The sequence below is a fragment of the Parasteatoda tepidariorum genome, chromosome 4 (genome assembly GCF_982258835.1).
Source record: "Parasteatoda tepidariorum strain Cologne lab strain chromosome 4, Ptep-v5.0, whole genome shotgun sequence".
Lineage (NCBI taxonomy): Eukaryota > Metazoa > Arthropoda > Arachnida > Araneae > Theridiidae > Parasteatoda > Parasteatoda tepidariorum.
This window is the reverse complement of record NC_141758.1, coordinates 109,710,057-109,728,264: the sequence shown is the minus strand read 5'-3', so window position 1 is coordinate 109,728,264 and position 18,208 is coordinate 109,710,057. Positions and strand designations below refer to the sequence as shown.

The window sequence follows — 18,208 nt, the reverse complement described above, 5'->3', positions numbered from 1 at the left end:
TTGGATGTTTTTAAAAAGTGCCTAATTTTCCCTTTTCGAAAATGAGATTTTTTCCTTCACCATGTCGATTTTCACCACAAATTATGCAAAAGCGTGCTTTTCACATTGTTCTATGCAACGTTTTCACAATTCATTCAATCACAATCTATTATGGCGCACCGTCGGTCCCTAGCTTATGAAAGCGCCAATCATTTTACATGTTTGATGAAATACTTGCGAGTCCTCATGTGTGTCTACTGAACTGGGTTCGGTGAGATTGCACTCTCATGTACTACTGAGCTGCATTTTGCAAGATATTCTCAATTCCAGGCTTCATTTTCCACCCTCTGATATCGATCCGAAAAATCTCTTTATCATTTTATAATGGCTAATATAAGTTCTTTGTCAGGAACTAGTTATTTTATCATGATCATGCAAAGTCTTTGAAAATTATTTTGCATTTTGTTAGTGTATATAGTACTTAAAAATATATTTTAAGTGCTTGAAAGTACTTAAAAGATGCTTATTTCTTGTTGATAGATTTGGCTACGCAACCTGTCACTATATACATAACTGCCGATTTTTACGCAGTTTCTATAAAATTTTAAATGCATTTAAATTTGTAGTAAAGTTTATGCTTTTTATTACTTTCTTGGATTTTTAAATTTTATTTAAAATGATTTGGACCACCACTACATATTAAAGGATTAATATTTATAAAAGTGGATGAAAATTAATACAATGTTATTTTTCAACTCTGAGCCAAATAAAACAGATATTTCTGCTGATAGTAGTAATAAAATTTTTATTTTACTACAACTGGAGAAAATCATCCTCAAGTTGGCAAGGACTATGTACATACTTTTCTTATAAAAAAAGGCAGATTTTAAATAAACTTGTCATTTTTTTCAAAAAAAGTTCCTCTTATTTAAAAAAAAAATGAGCCGTGATGGCTCAGAGGATAGAGCCTTCACTTTCCAATGAAGTGAACCGGGTTCAAATCGCAGCGATGGCTCGCCGATACAAATACCGCACCCGGCTTGCACAGTGCTGATGTAAAGTATCCTCAGTGGTAGATGGATCATGGGTGAGGGTTTCCTTGCCGTCAGACTAACCGTGAAAGGTTTTTGTGGTTTTCCACTCCATATAACGCAAATACGAGTTAGTTCCATAAAAAAGTCCTTCACAAAGGCAAAATTTCTCCCAATACTTGATTCAGAGTTTCCCTGTCTTCTGGATCAGGTCCAAAATTGCAAGGCTACGGAGTGGAACATTAGTAGTTGTAAACCGAAAAATTTGGGTCGGCTGTTCACCGACAGTTATATATAGGTATATAAAGAAAAAATATTTTTGGTTCCTAAGTCACTTTTTTAAAGTTCCAGGCTACTGAATACTCTGTGAAAGCTACCATTTAAAAAAGAAACAACTTTTTTATTACCTATTAACTAAATTGACATTTTAAATTTACCTTTCAAAATTGTTACTGCATGCAAGTATATATCTATTGAGCTGTATATGTATTGTGTCAACTTTATTACTTTTTAAACTCAAGAAATAAACTCATTTTTAGTTAATCTGTTTCAGGTTTCTGATGCTGATATTGTCGATTCGTTTTTGAATGTTCAAAGAGACATGCAAGACTGTTCCGTCGAAAGAAAAAAAGTTTTGGAACTTCAGAGTAAGTTATTATTATTATTATTGTTTTAGCTGAATATAATTTAAAAATAATCTCTGTTTATAACAATTAAATATAAAGGAATTGAGGAAGTTTAAAGAAAAATGTGTTTGATCATATTCAAACAGACTTTTATAAATTTTTTATTTTGGAACCTTCTCTTCCAATTTTAATCTTGACGTTTAAAGACAGATTTTGACTATCAGTCTTTCTCTCTCTCTTTTTTGCAATTTTGAAAAAAATTTGGTTTTTGACATCAATAACTGGTTTTTGATATGACACATCAAAAACCTGTTGAAAGTGTCAAAAACAGTCCAAAATTGTTGTAATATGACAAAAGTCTGGGACAAGTTTATTTTTTGCCATTTGGAACATTTTATTTGCACAATCATACGCAATACTTGCTTTATATACAATAAGGGTCGCAACCCACCTGGAATTTTTTGGAAATTTTTTTATACTGGAAAAATTTGAGGAATTTAGATAAAAACATGGAAAAATCGGGAATTTTAAAGAAACGATGAATTTTTTTTTCCTAATTTAAATTATTTTACCCCGTCTTTTTTAAATGGAAATTTATCACCAAACAGCTGAAATAGCATCATATTAGTAATATTTTGCTCGCTTTAAAATTTACTATTATAACCCTGTTAAACTAGAATGCCACATAAAAACTCTCTCACAGTTGCTAAATGAATGGAGAAACCTTTGACCTCTTTGGAAACTATGGGACTATGCAGTTCATTAAAGGCAAAGATTGTGGTGGAGACAGAAGAATGGGTTAGCTTCTGTTTATAAATGTTTTTTTTTCTTTCTTCTAGTCCATGGGTTGATTCCAGTTATCGTTCAAGTTTGTTTCAACTCTTTGGGAGTATTTTTTCTTCTGGGGAAACAATTCAAAATGTTTAATAACTTTATAAAATTCTCCAAAAATTAGTTGATTATAATTTAATAATATATTTTTTATTGGACTCTTTTCTGAAAGCTTTTGTATTGTCATCCAATGAAATCTGTAAATTGTTCTTTCTCAGCAAAGCCAACTAATCACTCATTTTCTTACAATCGCTAACAGCAATGTTTGTCTAAAAATCGTTGCATTGATGAGAATTTTCACAATCTCATTATAACCTTTTACAACACATTTTATTTAAAAAGAAAGTTCTTTTGCAAACCAACTATATGTTAATATTTAATTGTATTGTTTAGTTGGTAAATATTTGACAATTGGTTCAAAATTGGAATTGTGCAGTGAAAGTTTGTAAATGTTGCTTGCATTCCAAAGTTGATAACTGTTTCCTCTTTTACCCTAAAAGAGCTTGCAAAAACTAAGGAATGTATGAGAAACATGTTGAATTATGTATAAACATAGAATATAGAAAAAAAAATTTCATATGAGTTTATTAGGAAAGCAAGAAGTTTAGTTTTATGTTCTGCATTGTACACGTACAAATTTCTAGTTTGGCAATTGCACCGTAAGGTCTTTCGGTAACCAAAATTTTAAACTTGATAATTTTAAACAAACAAGGTATCATGTTCAAAGTAAAAAATTGAAGATTTGGAAATAATGACTATTAACTTTTAAATATCAGTTTCAATAAGTTAAAAGCTGTTAAATGAAAGGCTGTATCATTTAAAATTTTTAACCTCTATTAATGAATCTCTCACAAGTGCAGTTTCTTTTTAAAAAAAATCGCACTAATAACAGAAAATACAATAAATAATTATTATAGTAAACTGTAACAAGACAGGTTATTTTGCACAAATGTGTTGAAACATATTGCATTTTGATTAAAAAAAAAAAAAATCTCGATACACTTTAGATTTTTTACATCTGACACCAAAATGCATAATTAATTGTATTATGCCACTAAGATTTAACATAATTAAATTATTTTTTTCTGTTTAAAGCAAGATTCTAAGTCTCATTTGCATAATCTGCTTTGCTTTGGAAGATAATAATTGTTTTTATTGTAAATTAATAATTAATTATTTTTTATGTTACATTTGTTTGTTTTTTTATTAATTTTCTTCTTTTATTTTGCTTTTTCTTCTCTGAAACTCTGCTGCATTTTGCAAGATATTCTCAATTTCGGGCATCATTTTCCTCCCTCTGATATCAAACGGAAAAACCTCTTCATCGTTTTATAATGGCTAATATAATCAAGAAAATAGTTCTTTGTCAGAAACTGGTTATTTTATCATGATCATGTAAAATCTTTGAAAATTATTTTGCATTTTTTTAATGTATAGTGCTTAAAAATATTTTTAAGTGCTTAAAAAGTACTTAAAAGGTGCTTTTTTTGTTGAAAAATTTGGTTATACACCCTGGATGTGTATAAAGGTACTTTCAAAGTACCTTTATACACATCCATTTATTTTAAATTTTTTTAATGTATTTTTAAATTTTTTACAGAATAACCAAACGACATATTATATAAGATACAAAATGCTGTGTATTTTCTATGGGTTTTAGTTTCAATTACAAAATTATGCAATATATATAAGAACTGTAAAAAGCACATAATTTTCATGTTTTTAAAATGTGCATTTAGTAACTGTTTCATATTTTTATTATTTTCTTCATTAATTGCTTTATTTGCTTTGTAATGAAACTTAAAACATTATTTTAAATTTTTTAAGATTGGTTGATCTTCTTACAGTTAAAGTATATTGAAGTGTATTCTATTGTTTGAAGAAAAAAACTGTTGTTTATGGTATTGTACCATTTTAAATTTCGTGTTAACTATTACTGCTGAAGTTATTGCACAAATCTATCCCCATATCTTAGAAAAAGCATCTTGAATAAAAATAATCCCTACATTATGATGAAGGTGACTACGTTATCATGAATTATTTTATAGAAATTAAGATTTTGGATAAGTATTTTATTTCAAAATTGTCATTGAACAGCCGACCCGATTTTATGGTTCACGACTACTAATGCCGTAGCCTTGTAATTTTGAACCTAATCTGGAAGACAAGGGAACTCCTGTATCAAGTAGCGTGAGAAATTTGCCTTCGTGGAGGAGTTTTTGATGGAACTAACCCACATTTGGGTTACATGGCGAGCAAAATCTCCCAAGGTCAGCCTGATGGCAAGAGGACTCTAACCTCTGATCCGTCTACCATTGAGGATATTTTACGTCAGTAATGTGGTCGGTGCAAGGCGAATGCGGAATTCGTATCGACCAGCTGGGATTCAAACCCGGTTCAGCTCATGAGAATGCGAACGCTCTATCACCTGAGCCATCACGGCTCTTAGATTAATATTGTAGTGGATTTATGTCTTTTGCTTACTTTAATATTACAGAAAAATCTTTCATTCCATAAGTTAGCAAAAGGTTTATTTCTTTTTTAGAAAACTTGCATTCATAATTGAATTTGAATCTATTTAATACAATTACCATTGACTTACAGAAAATAAACTGTCAGAAAGTCTCAAATGCCGATTAAGAGGTAGATATCTGAATCTTCATTTCCAATACAATATGATGAAGATGAGGAAGAACTGGACAGAAAAACTCCTGTCAAACGAGAAATTTCTGATTCGGGATCTGAAGGTCCAAATGAAGGAAATATTGCACAGGTTCGGAAATCTACCATTTTATATTGTATTTATCCACTGACAATATGTATAAAACTTCATTTGCTTAAAAAAAATATGCTGATGATAATAAAAGTCTAAGTGTTTTGAGTGCTTAAAAACAGGTGCTCATTCTCAAGACTCCATGATGTGAGTGAGGAATATATTTATGCCTCATTCACATCTGGCGAGTCTTGAGGATGGGCGCATATTTTCAAGCTTCGAATCATGTTGATTTGCCTAGATTTTGCCACGATTTTGCCTAGTATCAGTTCCTGGTCAAATTATTTGACGCACTAAAGATTCTATATAAATTATCAACTAACTTACACGACTGAAACCAGTTTGCACTTGTTTGCGTTCGTGTATTAATTGGTTAACATTTTAATGCAATACTTTAAAAATAATTACAAATAGGAAGTATATGAAAAATCTCTAGAATAGCACTCATTACATGTATGTTTAAATATAAAAGTATCGCAAATACACTCGTGCAAAGCATGCAGTTATTAAAACACTACAGTGCGTCTAATGATTTGGTCGAATTAATAATAATGTACTCATATAATACCTGATATAATAAATATTTATATAATCCATCGTCGAATTTACATTATATATCGTTTAATTTAAACGTAAACAAGTGCAAACCGCGTAAAAGCAATAAAGCTGTATAGTATCACCTAATAATTAAGATTTTGCATAGAATCTTATAGTGCGTCTAATAATTTGGCTAGGGACCGTAGATAATGCTCAGCCACAGAGGCATTGCGTACTTTTACCCGAAATATAGTAAAGGATAGTTTAGATGAATGCAGTAAACCATTCCGTGAACATTTAACGAAAACATTTTACAACATTCATAGCTTTCTTTTATTTACGGTCGCACTAGAGCTGCACAATGGGGCGACGGTCCGGGAAACATCCCCGAGGATGATCCAAAGACATCACAATTTTGATCCTGCCCTTATGAAAATTTAAGGTATATTTAAGGTTGATTTGAGGTATTTTTGAGGTATTAAGGTTGTTTTGAGGTATATTTGAGGTATATTTAAGGTTGCAGAGAAAACAGCAATAAAAATTATACCTCGTAAAGGTTGTAATTAAGGTGTACGAGGTTGATTTATACATACTTCAGCTTATTTTGAGGTTGTTTAAAATTCACTTCAAATCAACCAGACTGATAAGGAGATTTTTAAGGTATACCAGGTTTATTTTCTTACACTTGGAACAAAAGAGGTATTTTTGAGGTATAAAAATTTTTACCTTATTTCAACTAACGATAAAAAGGTATTTATTGAGGTATATGAAGTCATTTTATTTATACCTAAGCTTATTTTGAGGTTGTTTGAAATTCACTTCAAATCATCCAGACTGATAAGATGATTTTTAAGGTATACGAGGTTGTTTCTCTTACACTTGTAACAAAAGAGGTATTTATGAGGTATAAAAAAATCAACCTTATTTCAACTAACGAGAGTGAGGTAATTACGAGGTATAAAAAATATACCTTTTTCCTACTAACGATATTGAGGTATTTATGAGGCATAAAAAAATATACCTTATTTCAACTAAAGAGAGTGAGGCATTTATTGAGGTGTTGAAGTCATTTTATTTATACCTAAGCTTGTTTTAAGGTTGCTTAATGTACACTTCATATTAACTAACTCACTTCCCAGAGTTCCACGCGAGCCGGCAAATGGCGTGTGTGTTGACAATCGAAAGTCTATTCGAAATTCGGTAAGTGTGCTTGACATTTATTAATTTAGTTTTATCACTTTTAATCAAATATGCTTCGATTTTGAAACTTAAATTTTATTATTTTTGTTTTAACGACGCGTCCTGATCTTAAATAATTTAAGTTGGAGGATATTCTTAGAGGCTATCGTTGTAGGCTTAGCAATAAGAGAGAATAACCGAAATATTTCTCGTCACTGTTTTGGGTAACATTACTGGTGAATCGTTACAGCAGGTTATGCACAGTATATTTTATTGTTTGTAGTTCAGTAAAATAGAACTATTCTTTTTATTTTGCTTAAATGTATATGTTTTAACGTAGCAGTATGCACGCTGATTAATTGAGAAAAATGTTCACAATTTCTCTTATAAATAAATCATTGAAAATTGAAAGATTTTTAAAATAGCAATTTTGCTTTGGAATTCTACTATAGCTGTATGCTTATCGTTTGGATATTTGTTGCAAAGTTTATATTATTGTTTATATATATACAAAGTTTTTATATATATATTTACAGAGCTTATCCACAGTTCCCTGATATTGCTGAGATGACCTAGGTTGTAAATAGCACATGCGCAGCGGCGCAGAAGAAGAGACAAGCAAGCTACTGCTCAGCCTTCCCCTAGGACATAGTTCTGAATTTATACCTAAAAGAAAAAGTAATCTCTCCTAATAAACTACAGAATTTATGTAATTGTTGATAACAACAGTTTGCTAGATATTTGATGATTGAAAACTAGTAACTGTACTAGCTCACTTCTTCATGTTTGATCACAAAACTGCTATTTTCACTATATATTATTTTCTCGCATTTTACCCACGTTAATTATTTACTAAGCAGATTGTTATTACTTATTAGAATATTGGGCAGAATGAAATTAAATCCGATTTCAAGTTTATATGACAATTTGTTTCAAGGTTATGAGCTTTTTCATGCAGCTGTTTATGGTTCACTAGTTCAAAAATGTGCGAATTTCGGAAATCTTAAATATTTTAGAAATAAGTCAGTATAGTATGCAATTTTAATCCTGAATTGAATAAAATCAATTGCAAATAAAAACATTTATTGTTGAAAGTAATATGCATTATTTTGAGTTTCATCCTATGGGATGGGTATTTATATTTAAACAAGTATTTGTAACAACTAACTATTAGTTTTATTCTGCTCGGTATTATAAGTTATATAGGAGATATTATACTCAACTTATTTTTAAAGTATTATTTCAAATCATTCTCTCTCAGACATTTTCCTCACATAAAATTACTCACAACTTTAAAATAAATGCTCCTTATCAGCTTGTAATTTGTTCTATTCGATTGAGTGTAAAAAAAGAATAAAAATTGGTACATAACTTCAAAATTTTAATTTATTAAACGATTGTAGATTCTTGATTACATTGATTAAAAATTTTTAAAATAGCTATTTTTTAAGAAACTCTGATGTGATTGACAATAACATAAGTCCTTTTCAGAATCAGCGTCAAAAATTTAAAAAAAAGCTGCTGGTTTCATGAAGTCTGACAAAAAGTTGAAAAATATAAACTAGGTTTATTGAGTTTAAAGATTTTTAAAAAAGAAAGGGAAGAAAATCTAATTATTAAACTTACAAGTACCATAATGTTACAGATGTATGGAAAAATAAAAAGTGTTAAAATTGCATAATAAGATTGGATTTATACAGGGTGTTTATAAAGTCCCGGACCCATTTTGATGTTTAATAACTCATAAAATAATAAAGATAGATTAAAATAAATAACATTAATGGTTAGATAGACTCAAAAAGTTTCATGACCCTTGTCAATGAACTTCCACGATTGCCCCCTTCGCACGGAGAATATCAAGTCGATAGTCAATTTCACGAGAGGTAGCTTTCTTTTTTACAGAAAAGACAATCTCATCAGTCGTATACTTAGACATGTTGGAAAACTTCGTATTTCCACAACTAGAAGAGCTTCAGCCAAATGTCTTTTTGCAACAAGATGGTGCACCACCTCATTGGGGTATCATAGTTCGTAGTTCTTTGAATGACCATTTTACAGGAAGATGGATTGGGCGAGGAGGTCCAATTCCTTAGCCACCCAAATCACCTGATATAACGCCGCTGGACTTTTTTCTTTGGGGATTTATAAAGGACAATGTTTACAGGAGGATCGTGTCGAACATTGATGGCCTAAAAGCCAGAATTACAACCGCAATAGCCTCTGTGGATGCCGACATGCTTGCCGCTACCTGGCGTGAAATTGACTATCGACTTGATATGCTCCGTGCGACGAAGGGGGCACACGTGGAAGTTCATTGACAAGGTTCATGAAAGTTTTTGAGTCTATCTAACCATTTATGTTATTAATTTTAATCTATCTTTATTATTTTATGAGTTATTAAACATCAAAATGGGTCCGAGACTTTATAAACACCCTGTATATTTGAATTTCTGTAAATGTTGTTAATGGTAATACTGTCTTCAGTGTATTTTATTTTGTGGCTGTGATACATGTCATGCTTTTAGCTACGAGGATTGAATAGAAATGGCAGAAGATATTTATCTGAAAAGGAAAATTAATTTCATCCAGTTAATTTAAATGATAAAAAAAATACTTTCTAATATTTTAAGACCTGCCCCTATTATTGTAAATATGACTTTCTTACTAATTTATATTTTTTTTCCTTTTAGGTTCCAATAATTACAAGTTTCAACATGTAGACGGAAACAGTATTTAAAATAATTTTGTTGGTTTGTAAAAAAAGTGAAATTTTAGTTTTAAATAAAAGTACTTTGAGTTTCAGCTGACTAATTATTTAAATCTGTAGTTTTACAGCTTTAAAAATTCAAGCACCTTAGACAACTATCTTCTAAATATACGAGTATGAGTTCCCATAAATAATTTTTACTAACTGTAGAATTTGGATAAGCGTTATTTTAAGATGATTTAAATTAATCTATTAAAATTATAGAAGAATTATGCATTTGAAACTTTCTTTTATAGCTTAACAAAAGAAGCAATTACTGCCGAAGGTTTAATATTAAAAATTTCAGGTTGATAAATGATCTCTACTAGTGAAAAAAATGTAATGTACATTATTTTTCATATAATATATATAATATCTTTTTATATATATTATATTTTTTATATAGTGAGTCTAAAAATTAATAAACTAGGTGGTCCGTATAACACCTCACCTTCGCAAGTGCTAAAAAAAAACATCTTTGGTTGATAAATTAATACTTCTAAAAATACAAAAATATATACTTGAGGTTACGAAATAATAACTTAAGGTAGAACATGGAACACATGGCGCTGATTAAAAATAACCTTCCCAATTGTTGAAAATACACTTCCGGTTGATTTATAACAACCAGAAGTGTAAAATGGCCCACCTTAGGTTGAAAAATATATACCTCTACAAGCATAAAATTATATACCTGAGGTTGAAGAATAATTACATGAGGTAGAACAAAATACATTTGAGGTATTTATAACAACCAGAAGTGTAAAACGACACACCACAGGTTGATAATTATATACCTCTACAAGCATAAAATTATATACCTGAGGTTGAAAAACAATTACCTGATGTCGAACAAAATACACCTGAGGTAGATTTATTATAAGCTGAAGTGTAAAATGACACACCATAGGCTGAAAAATATCTACCTCTACAAGCATAAAATTGGATACCTGAGGTTGAAAAATAATTACCTTAAGTCGAACAAAATACACCTGAGGTTGATTTATAATAACCTGAAGTGTAAAATAACACACCTTAGGTTGTTGAATAAATACTTCCACAAGTGTAAAAAAATATACTTCAGGCTGAAACATATACCTCTGGAGGTATATTTAAGGTATATTTGAGGTTGATTTTGAGGTATTCATTTGCACCCTTTTCAACCTTTACGACGTATTTAAACAACAACCTCCTTTATACCTTTAAAATATACCTCGTTTATACCTCATTTATACCTCGATTTTTTCATAAGGGTGGCTCTTCCGTTTTGGTAGCCCGATGACCTGTGCGCGAGCACTTTATGGTAAAACAGTTTAACGAGGACCGATGATCAAAGTGGTCACCTACCCGCTTACTGACTCCAGCCAGTGATGCTTGACTTCGGTGTTCTACTGGGAACTGTGTCTTAATGATCGGGATCATTAATTAAATAAAAATGACCTTTCAGTATTGATTATTGACTCATTTGGTTGGAGGAAAAATTAGCTGCCAAGTTATTAGTCTACCAGCCACTGGTTACTAACTGAAAATTTAAATTTTCAAGTCTATTTTGAAGTCAACAATCATTGTCAGATTAACTTTGGATAACTCAGTCTTTGCCTTCAACTAATTTTACTCATAACGGTGTTGATACATCAGATAAATAAATGGTCTAATAAATATCTAAAATCAAATTTCTACGCAGTTATTGGGTAACATTCTTGTCACCTATAGCCTTTGGAAGTTGTAATAGTTTTCTCTCCTAAACTAAATGTTGCAATTTTTTTCAGAAAAATTTTATTTATAGGATTTTTAACTACCAAAAACTTTACTTAAGTGTATTTTTATTATTATATGTAAATCGTGAAATACAGTTTCTTTTTCATTTCAGGCTTGTAATCAAGTTTCATCTTCCATGGATCTTAAGAAAACGAAAAATAAGAAGAGTTTTAAATTTTGAAATAAAATGTTTTACTTCAACATTTGTAATTAAAATATTTATTTATCACTTTTACTTTAATGATTGTTCCTATTAAATATTTATTTTGTTTATTGTGAATTTCTAGTTTTCATGGTATATTCTTTAAAAGTTACCATTCCCTTGTCGACGTTGCCGTTCTTTCCAAGTAATAGCTAGGAGACGGAACCACTGTGAAATCCTAGAAACAAAGAGTGATTGATGTCTTGTTTGTATAAAAAGAACAATTCCTTTTTATTATTCAGTAATATTAGATACCTTTTTATAGATTTTTTGTTTCTTGTGCTTATGACTGTGCACTTGCTTGGTATTACAGTTAACAGTTACTTGTTGTCAAGGCAAAAAAGAAATTCTATTATTTTTTTTAATAATATGTATCCACATTAGTGTTCAATAGATTGGTGATAATAACTGAGGAACTGTTGTTTATATTTTAATTCGATACGTATGAACATTTATTTCATGATTTTGTAGATTGAATATAAAGATTTCTGAAAAACACTTTATATTTTAACTGTCTAAAAAACAGACGTCGAAGTATATTTTGGTGGTATCCTTTTAATATCTATATTTTATTTATTATTATAAGCAGTAATTTTTAAATGTTTTTTTAATAACTATTATATTCTGAAGTGGTTGATTTTTTTATGTAATTTAAATACCAAGCAATATGAAGTATTATAAAAAAATACAGCAAATGAAATAAAATAGTTTTTAATAATATTTGTAAACAGTAGAGTTTATTAAAAAAAAAATATGTCTATTTCGTTAAAAAAAAATAATATAAAAAAAGGGAAAATATTTAAAGAAAAAAAAAGGAAATAATAAGTGTCAAACGTGAATCAATATCCGATCGTCTAGTCTAGGGGTGCACAACCTTTTTGAGTGAAGGGCCACTTGCACAACAGGTTGGCTAACGAAGGGCCACACATGTATTTAGACATGTTAATGACAAATGTAATAATGTTTATTTAAACATTAGCGTTCCATTTTTTTTATCAATAAACTTAGTAATACCAATAACTTAGTAGTGTTCCATTATTAGAATTCATTCAAAAATAAAAATACTTATACTTTTTTTTTTTTTTTTTACAAAAAAAATTGCTATTTTTATTATATGAACAATAGATTTATCAAAATAAATAAACATTGAAGAAATATTTGAAATATTAAAAAGAAATATTTTTTTATCATATCATGCAATATGAAAACTCATTTTAGAATTAAATTCTAATAAATTAAAAATAAACTGCACAGCCCACAGAAAGAAAGTAGGAAAAAGTTTAGTTGTAATTAAGTAATATAAATTCAAATTAAATATTTTAATTGAAGAAAATTTATAGGTTTTAAACAAAAGCCTAAAATAAAAACAAAACTGTGATAGTTCAAAATAAAATTCAATGCTTATTTTGTGATGTACTTTATTATTTTATTTTATTAATTATTGGATTTTTTATATCGTAAACATTTTCCTTTTTTTTATCGAAAAAGATCACTTAAGCAACAAAAAATTGAAATCTAAACTACAAACAGTGAGCAGTTTAAAAATTCACGTTTTCTGCCATTTTATGAATTTCTCAAGTTGCAATAACATTGCATTTAAATTAGGGAGGGATGTAACGAGTACTTGGCCCTTCTGTGAAAGATTCAGTTGGTGGAATGATCAGTCAAATATTTGGCAGAATATTTTATAGAAATGTATTTTTCTAAGTTTTTCTTATTTTTGAATTTTTATAGATTTTACTTTCTTTTTTAAAATTATAATCAGACAAGTCAATTTTGTCACTTTTTCGATACTTTGAGAATTGAGAAGGATCCATTTTTTGCAGTTTTTTATTATAACCCAGCATTTTAACAGAACGTCTCATACTATTAATTTATTATCACTCTTTCCCTGTTCTGTAATATAAATAACCAGTAACATAGAAAAGTGTGATTTTCAGTATTAAATTTTGTTTCAGGAACTAAGAAAAATTTGTTTTTTTCTGTTTTCCTTTTTTTAGGCATTTTTATTATGACTCAGCATTTTTTTTAAAAATAAAGTTACAAATAAAATTTATTTTATAGCAATATTTTTTCTTCTAAAATTATGGCAATGAGAAAAATTTAAATTGAGATTTTCGGCATAAGATTTTCACTTAAAAAATTAAGAACATTTTTTCTATCTTTTTATTTTCTTTAAATAAAAAGAAAAACTTTTTTTAGACGTTTTCATTATAACGCAGTAATTTTTAATAGCATTTCTGTTGACTTAATTCTTTTTTCTTGGCTTTTTCTAGTAATTGAAAAACTGAGATGCTCAGCTTTAAAAAAAATTTTCAAAAATTAAGATTGATTTTTATGTTCTCTGTTTCGCTTTTCGACATTTTCAAAAACGTTCTTGATTGGCCTTATTTTTTAGAGTTAATTAACGTTTTTCCAGGAAATATTATTCTGAGCAATGGAATTTTAGTTTCAGTGTTGCAATACTGCTGAAAGATTTTGCTGTTTGGCCCCAAGTGTACGGCGTTCAATAGATTTTTTCTTCTTCTTTTTTTGCCGAATATTTGGTTTTTGATCAAATCACAATTCATTACCACATTCGACCAAATCATATTCGTTGCGGAAATAAAAACGAAGAAAAAATAACTAGGATTTACGATAAAACTGTACCGTAATACCGTATCAAAAAGTGATTATTTAATTGCGTGATTAACAATCACGTGTCGTAATAACATCATAGTTAAATAACGGGATCGTCAAAATCACGAGGAAAAGTATAGAAATAATTAGGAAAAAATATATTTATGCTGAACTCAGCACGAATAAAGCGCGTCAAATGCATGATTTAGAATTTGCATGTCGTAACAGAATAATTGGAATTTTTTATAATACGTGGGAACACATAGCAATAACTGCCGAGAAAAATTTTTGAAAAAAAAGAAAGAATTGCAAGAAAAAGATAAAAAATCACTTTGATTTAAGATGAAATCGTCACAAATAAAGTGCACAAAAAGTGATTATTTAAATTAGCGATCTGAAACTCTCGTCGTAATAAAAATTCGGAATTTTTAAAATCACGTAGAATAGCGGGAATAACTGTTTAAAAAATATCATTTATATTTACGATAAATTCCGCTTCAAGAAAGCGCGTTAAACGTACATTTACTAAAGAATCTGTTAAAATTGATTGTGTCCAAACGTGATGACTTAAAAGTGCGATTAAAAACTGCCATTTTTAAAAAAATTTTTTTATTGCGTTTAGAAGCTCTCGCGGGCCGCACTTCAGTAGTCGAAGACCCGCATTTGGCCCTCGAGCCGCAGGTTGTGCACCCCTAGTCTAGTCAGTAAGTGTGTTTATGTCTGCATTAAAAAGATATTTCGCTTAAATTAAAGAGCATGGTTGAAAACCTTACTTTTATTTTTTAATTAAAATATATGAAGTGATTATAAAAAAAATTAGTAATGTAAATTTTTTTTTATTTATCTGAAATTTTTTTATTTTGTAAGAAATATTTTGAGTTATTTTCTTAAAATTTAATTATGAAAATTTTAGCAAAATTTCATTATAATTCTCGTGAAAACAAATAATGCGTATTACCATCAAAGTTCATATTTTAAATGGCGTAATCTTCTTTTTCAATGGCAAATATCTCTTTTCAATTTATCCCTATTAATCCTTTTTTTTTCAACAAGAATTATAATGTAATATCATTAAGATTAAATTTAATAAAAACTTAAAATATTGGTTACAAAATAGAAGAAATTCAGTAAACATTAAAAAAATTAGATTTCTAAGTTAGACGTAAGTTTTCTCAAGTAATTCAAAAATAAAAAAAACAGCCAATTGTTTTTTGTTTTTAATATTTGAATTTTATAAAAAAAAAATTACATTAAAAAATAATAAATATATATTGAATAAAACAAACAAAATAGTTATCCACCTTTTTAGATCAGAAATCTAGAAATATAAGTAAAATTTAGCAGGCGATCATTGTGTCGTGACTTTAAAAGAGTAAAAAAGTTTTGTTTATTTTATAAGTAAATGAATTAAACTTTATATGGCAGCTAATTTTTACCCTATTCGAGGTTTTCAACCATTATCTTTACTTTAAGCTTAATTTCGTTTAAATGCACATTTTACAATGAACAAAAACACTCCGTAATATAATGACCGGTTTTTCGTGTCGTACGATTTATGGTTCAAGAGGGTCACTTCCAAGGATGGACTGAACTACTGGGACCTGCCCCGTATTTGGAAACCTTTACGCGCTGGTATCCTTTTGGCTGATTTCATGTCTTCGGATCATCCTCCGGGATGTTTCCCAAACCGTCGCCAATAGCCCATTGTGCAGCTCTAGTGCGACGTAAATTAACAACAACACCCTAGATTATTAGCACAGGTGTTTCTAAAATCGATACTGACGCGAATATGAAATGTTGTTGTAGTTGAGGATGATCCAAAGACATGCCATCACAATTTTGATCCTCTGTAGAGGGGATGGCACCCCCGCTTCGGTAGCCCGACGACCTGCAAGCGAAATCGAGCACTTTACGGTCGAACAGTTTAACGAGGACCAATACAGCACACCCTCGGTCCCTACGCAGGCTGTTCCAAGTGGTCAGCCACCCGCACCCTGACCGTAGCCAGTGATGCTTGACTTCGGCGAATATGATATGAGAAGGGTTAGGAATATTCTTTTCGGCCTACTTTTTTAGTACACTATTGTCTATTTACTTTATAGACATTGTTCTCGTTTGCTTTCAAATTATAATTAAATACTGCATTTGAGGGGGTCATTTGGTGGACACTTTAATGATTTTTTATATTTTTGTGGTTCACAAGAGAACTTTGGTTTTAATTTTACGTCATTGCATATGTGTCAAAGTTTTTAAAAATATATACATATGCTGAAGAATATTTATTAAACAGTTCTAAAAAAATTTTATTTTGTCCGCTCCACCCTAGAGTATTAGCACAGGTGTCGCTCAAATCGATACTGACGCGAATATGATATGAGAAGGGTTAGGAGTATTCCTTTTGGCTTACTTTTTAAGTTCCCTATTGTCTATTTAAGTTATAGACATTGCTCTCGAATTAATATTAAATACTCCTATTGAGGGGATCATTTGGTGGACACTTTAAGGATTTTTTTATATTTTTTTGGCTCGTAAGAAGCCTTTGGTAGGTATTAAATTTAGGCTATTGCACATATGTCAAAATTTAAAAAAATATATTCATATGATGAAAAATATTTATTAAACATCGTTAAAAAAATTTTTTTTGTTCTTGTTACCCTAGATTATTAGCACAGGTGTCACTAAAATCGATTGTGAGGCAAATATGATATGAGAAGGGTTAGGAATATTCTTTTTGGTATTCTTTTTAAGTACACTATTGTCAATTTCAATTATAGACAATATTCTGCTTTGCTTTCTAATTAATATTAAATACTGCATGTGAGGGGGTCATCTAACGGACACTTTAATAATTTTTTATATTTTTTGGGATCACAGGGGATTTTTCGGACTCAGTTATATCGCAATATATTGTTATTATATTACTTGAATATATCTTTAAAAAAGATCTCTTTTGCATTAGCATTTTACTTTTATTGATTTCATAAATACAACCAAAATATAAAATAGATTAGATTTAAATATAATTAAAAATTTCAAAACAATTACTGATTAAGAAAAGTAACTGTTAACCGCAGTACTCTAGAGCTCAGTGGAACCATTGTTCTTAATTATTTCCATCTGTTTCCTCATCAATTAAGTCTCCTGATTTCTCAGGTTCTAACTGAGCTTCAAATGAGTTTCTATTGCTTCTTTTATGCGTTTCCTAATGGTAATAAGCAAATGAAACAAATAAAACACTATTTTCTTTTATACTCATTCAGTAACAACTCAGAAATAACATAAGAATAATTGGAAAACCCTTTTTTAATGTTCATTTCATCATTTCCAAGCAAAATATTGTCCAGTTTATCAGAGAGTATTTATTTTTCAATAAATAAATACTGAGTATAAATGAGTTCTTATGAGCCGCCTGCTAATTCATTCCTAACACTCATGGTCAGAAGAAAATGAACCTCAGCACAACTATAACTCTATTTCTATTCGAACATCATTATTTATCTTGAGTCTCAATCATATATGGCAACGTTACTTTTAAACAGTAACGAGTAAAAGTACAAGCATTTTTAAAAAAAGTAACGAGTAAAAAGTATAAGTAAAAGTACAAGTACTAAGCAAAAAAAGTAACGATTTAAAAGTACATTTCTAGGAAATTCAAAGTAACCTAAACTTTTTTTGAATAATATTCTTATGTTCTTTAATGTTTTTGCAAAATTGTTGTTATTTATTTAATTATTTTTAATGGACATTATTAGTTATGGGCATTAATTTATTTTTAAATTCGGAAGAATATTATAATATAATCGTACAATGTAATTTTAAAATCAAATATAATTTTAATATCAAACTTCTTATGGATTTGCACGAAAAAGAAATTTTATCAATTGATTTTAATTTTTAGTTCATTATTTTTATTTATTAAAATTACCA

At 29.3% G+C, this 18,208-nt stretch overlaps 1 protein-coding gene across 1 annotated transcript in view; it reads left to right on the top strand.

Annotated features, from left to right (window-relative positions):
- Nucleotides 1-11,740, top strand: part of LOC147812546 (uncharacterized) — a 91,594-nt gene extending 79,854 nt beyond the window's left edge. Inside the window, 3 exon segments of the mRNA XM_087162347.1 lie at nt 1,564-1,657; nt 5,072-5,240; nt 11,573-11,740. Coding sequence (XP_087018473.1) covers nt 1,564-1,657; nt 5,072-5,240; nt 11,573-11,717 — 408 coding nt within the window. The 3' untranslated portion in view covers nt 11,718-11,740.
- The last annotated feature ends 6,468 nt before the right edge of the window (nt 11,741-18,208 follow it).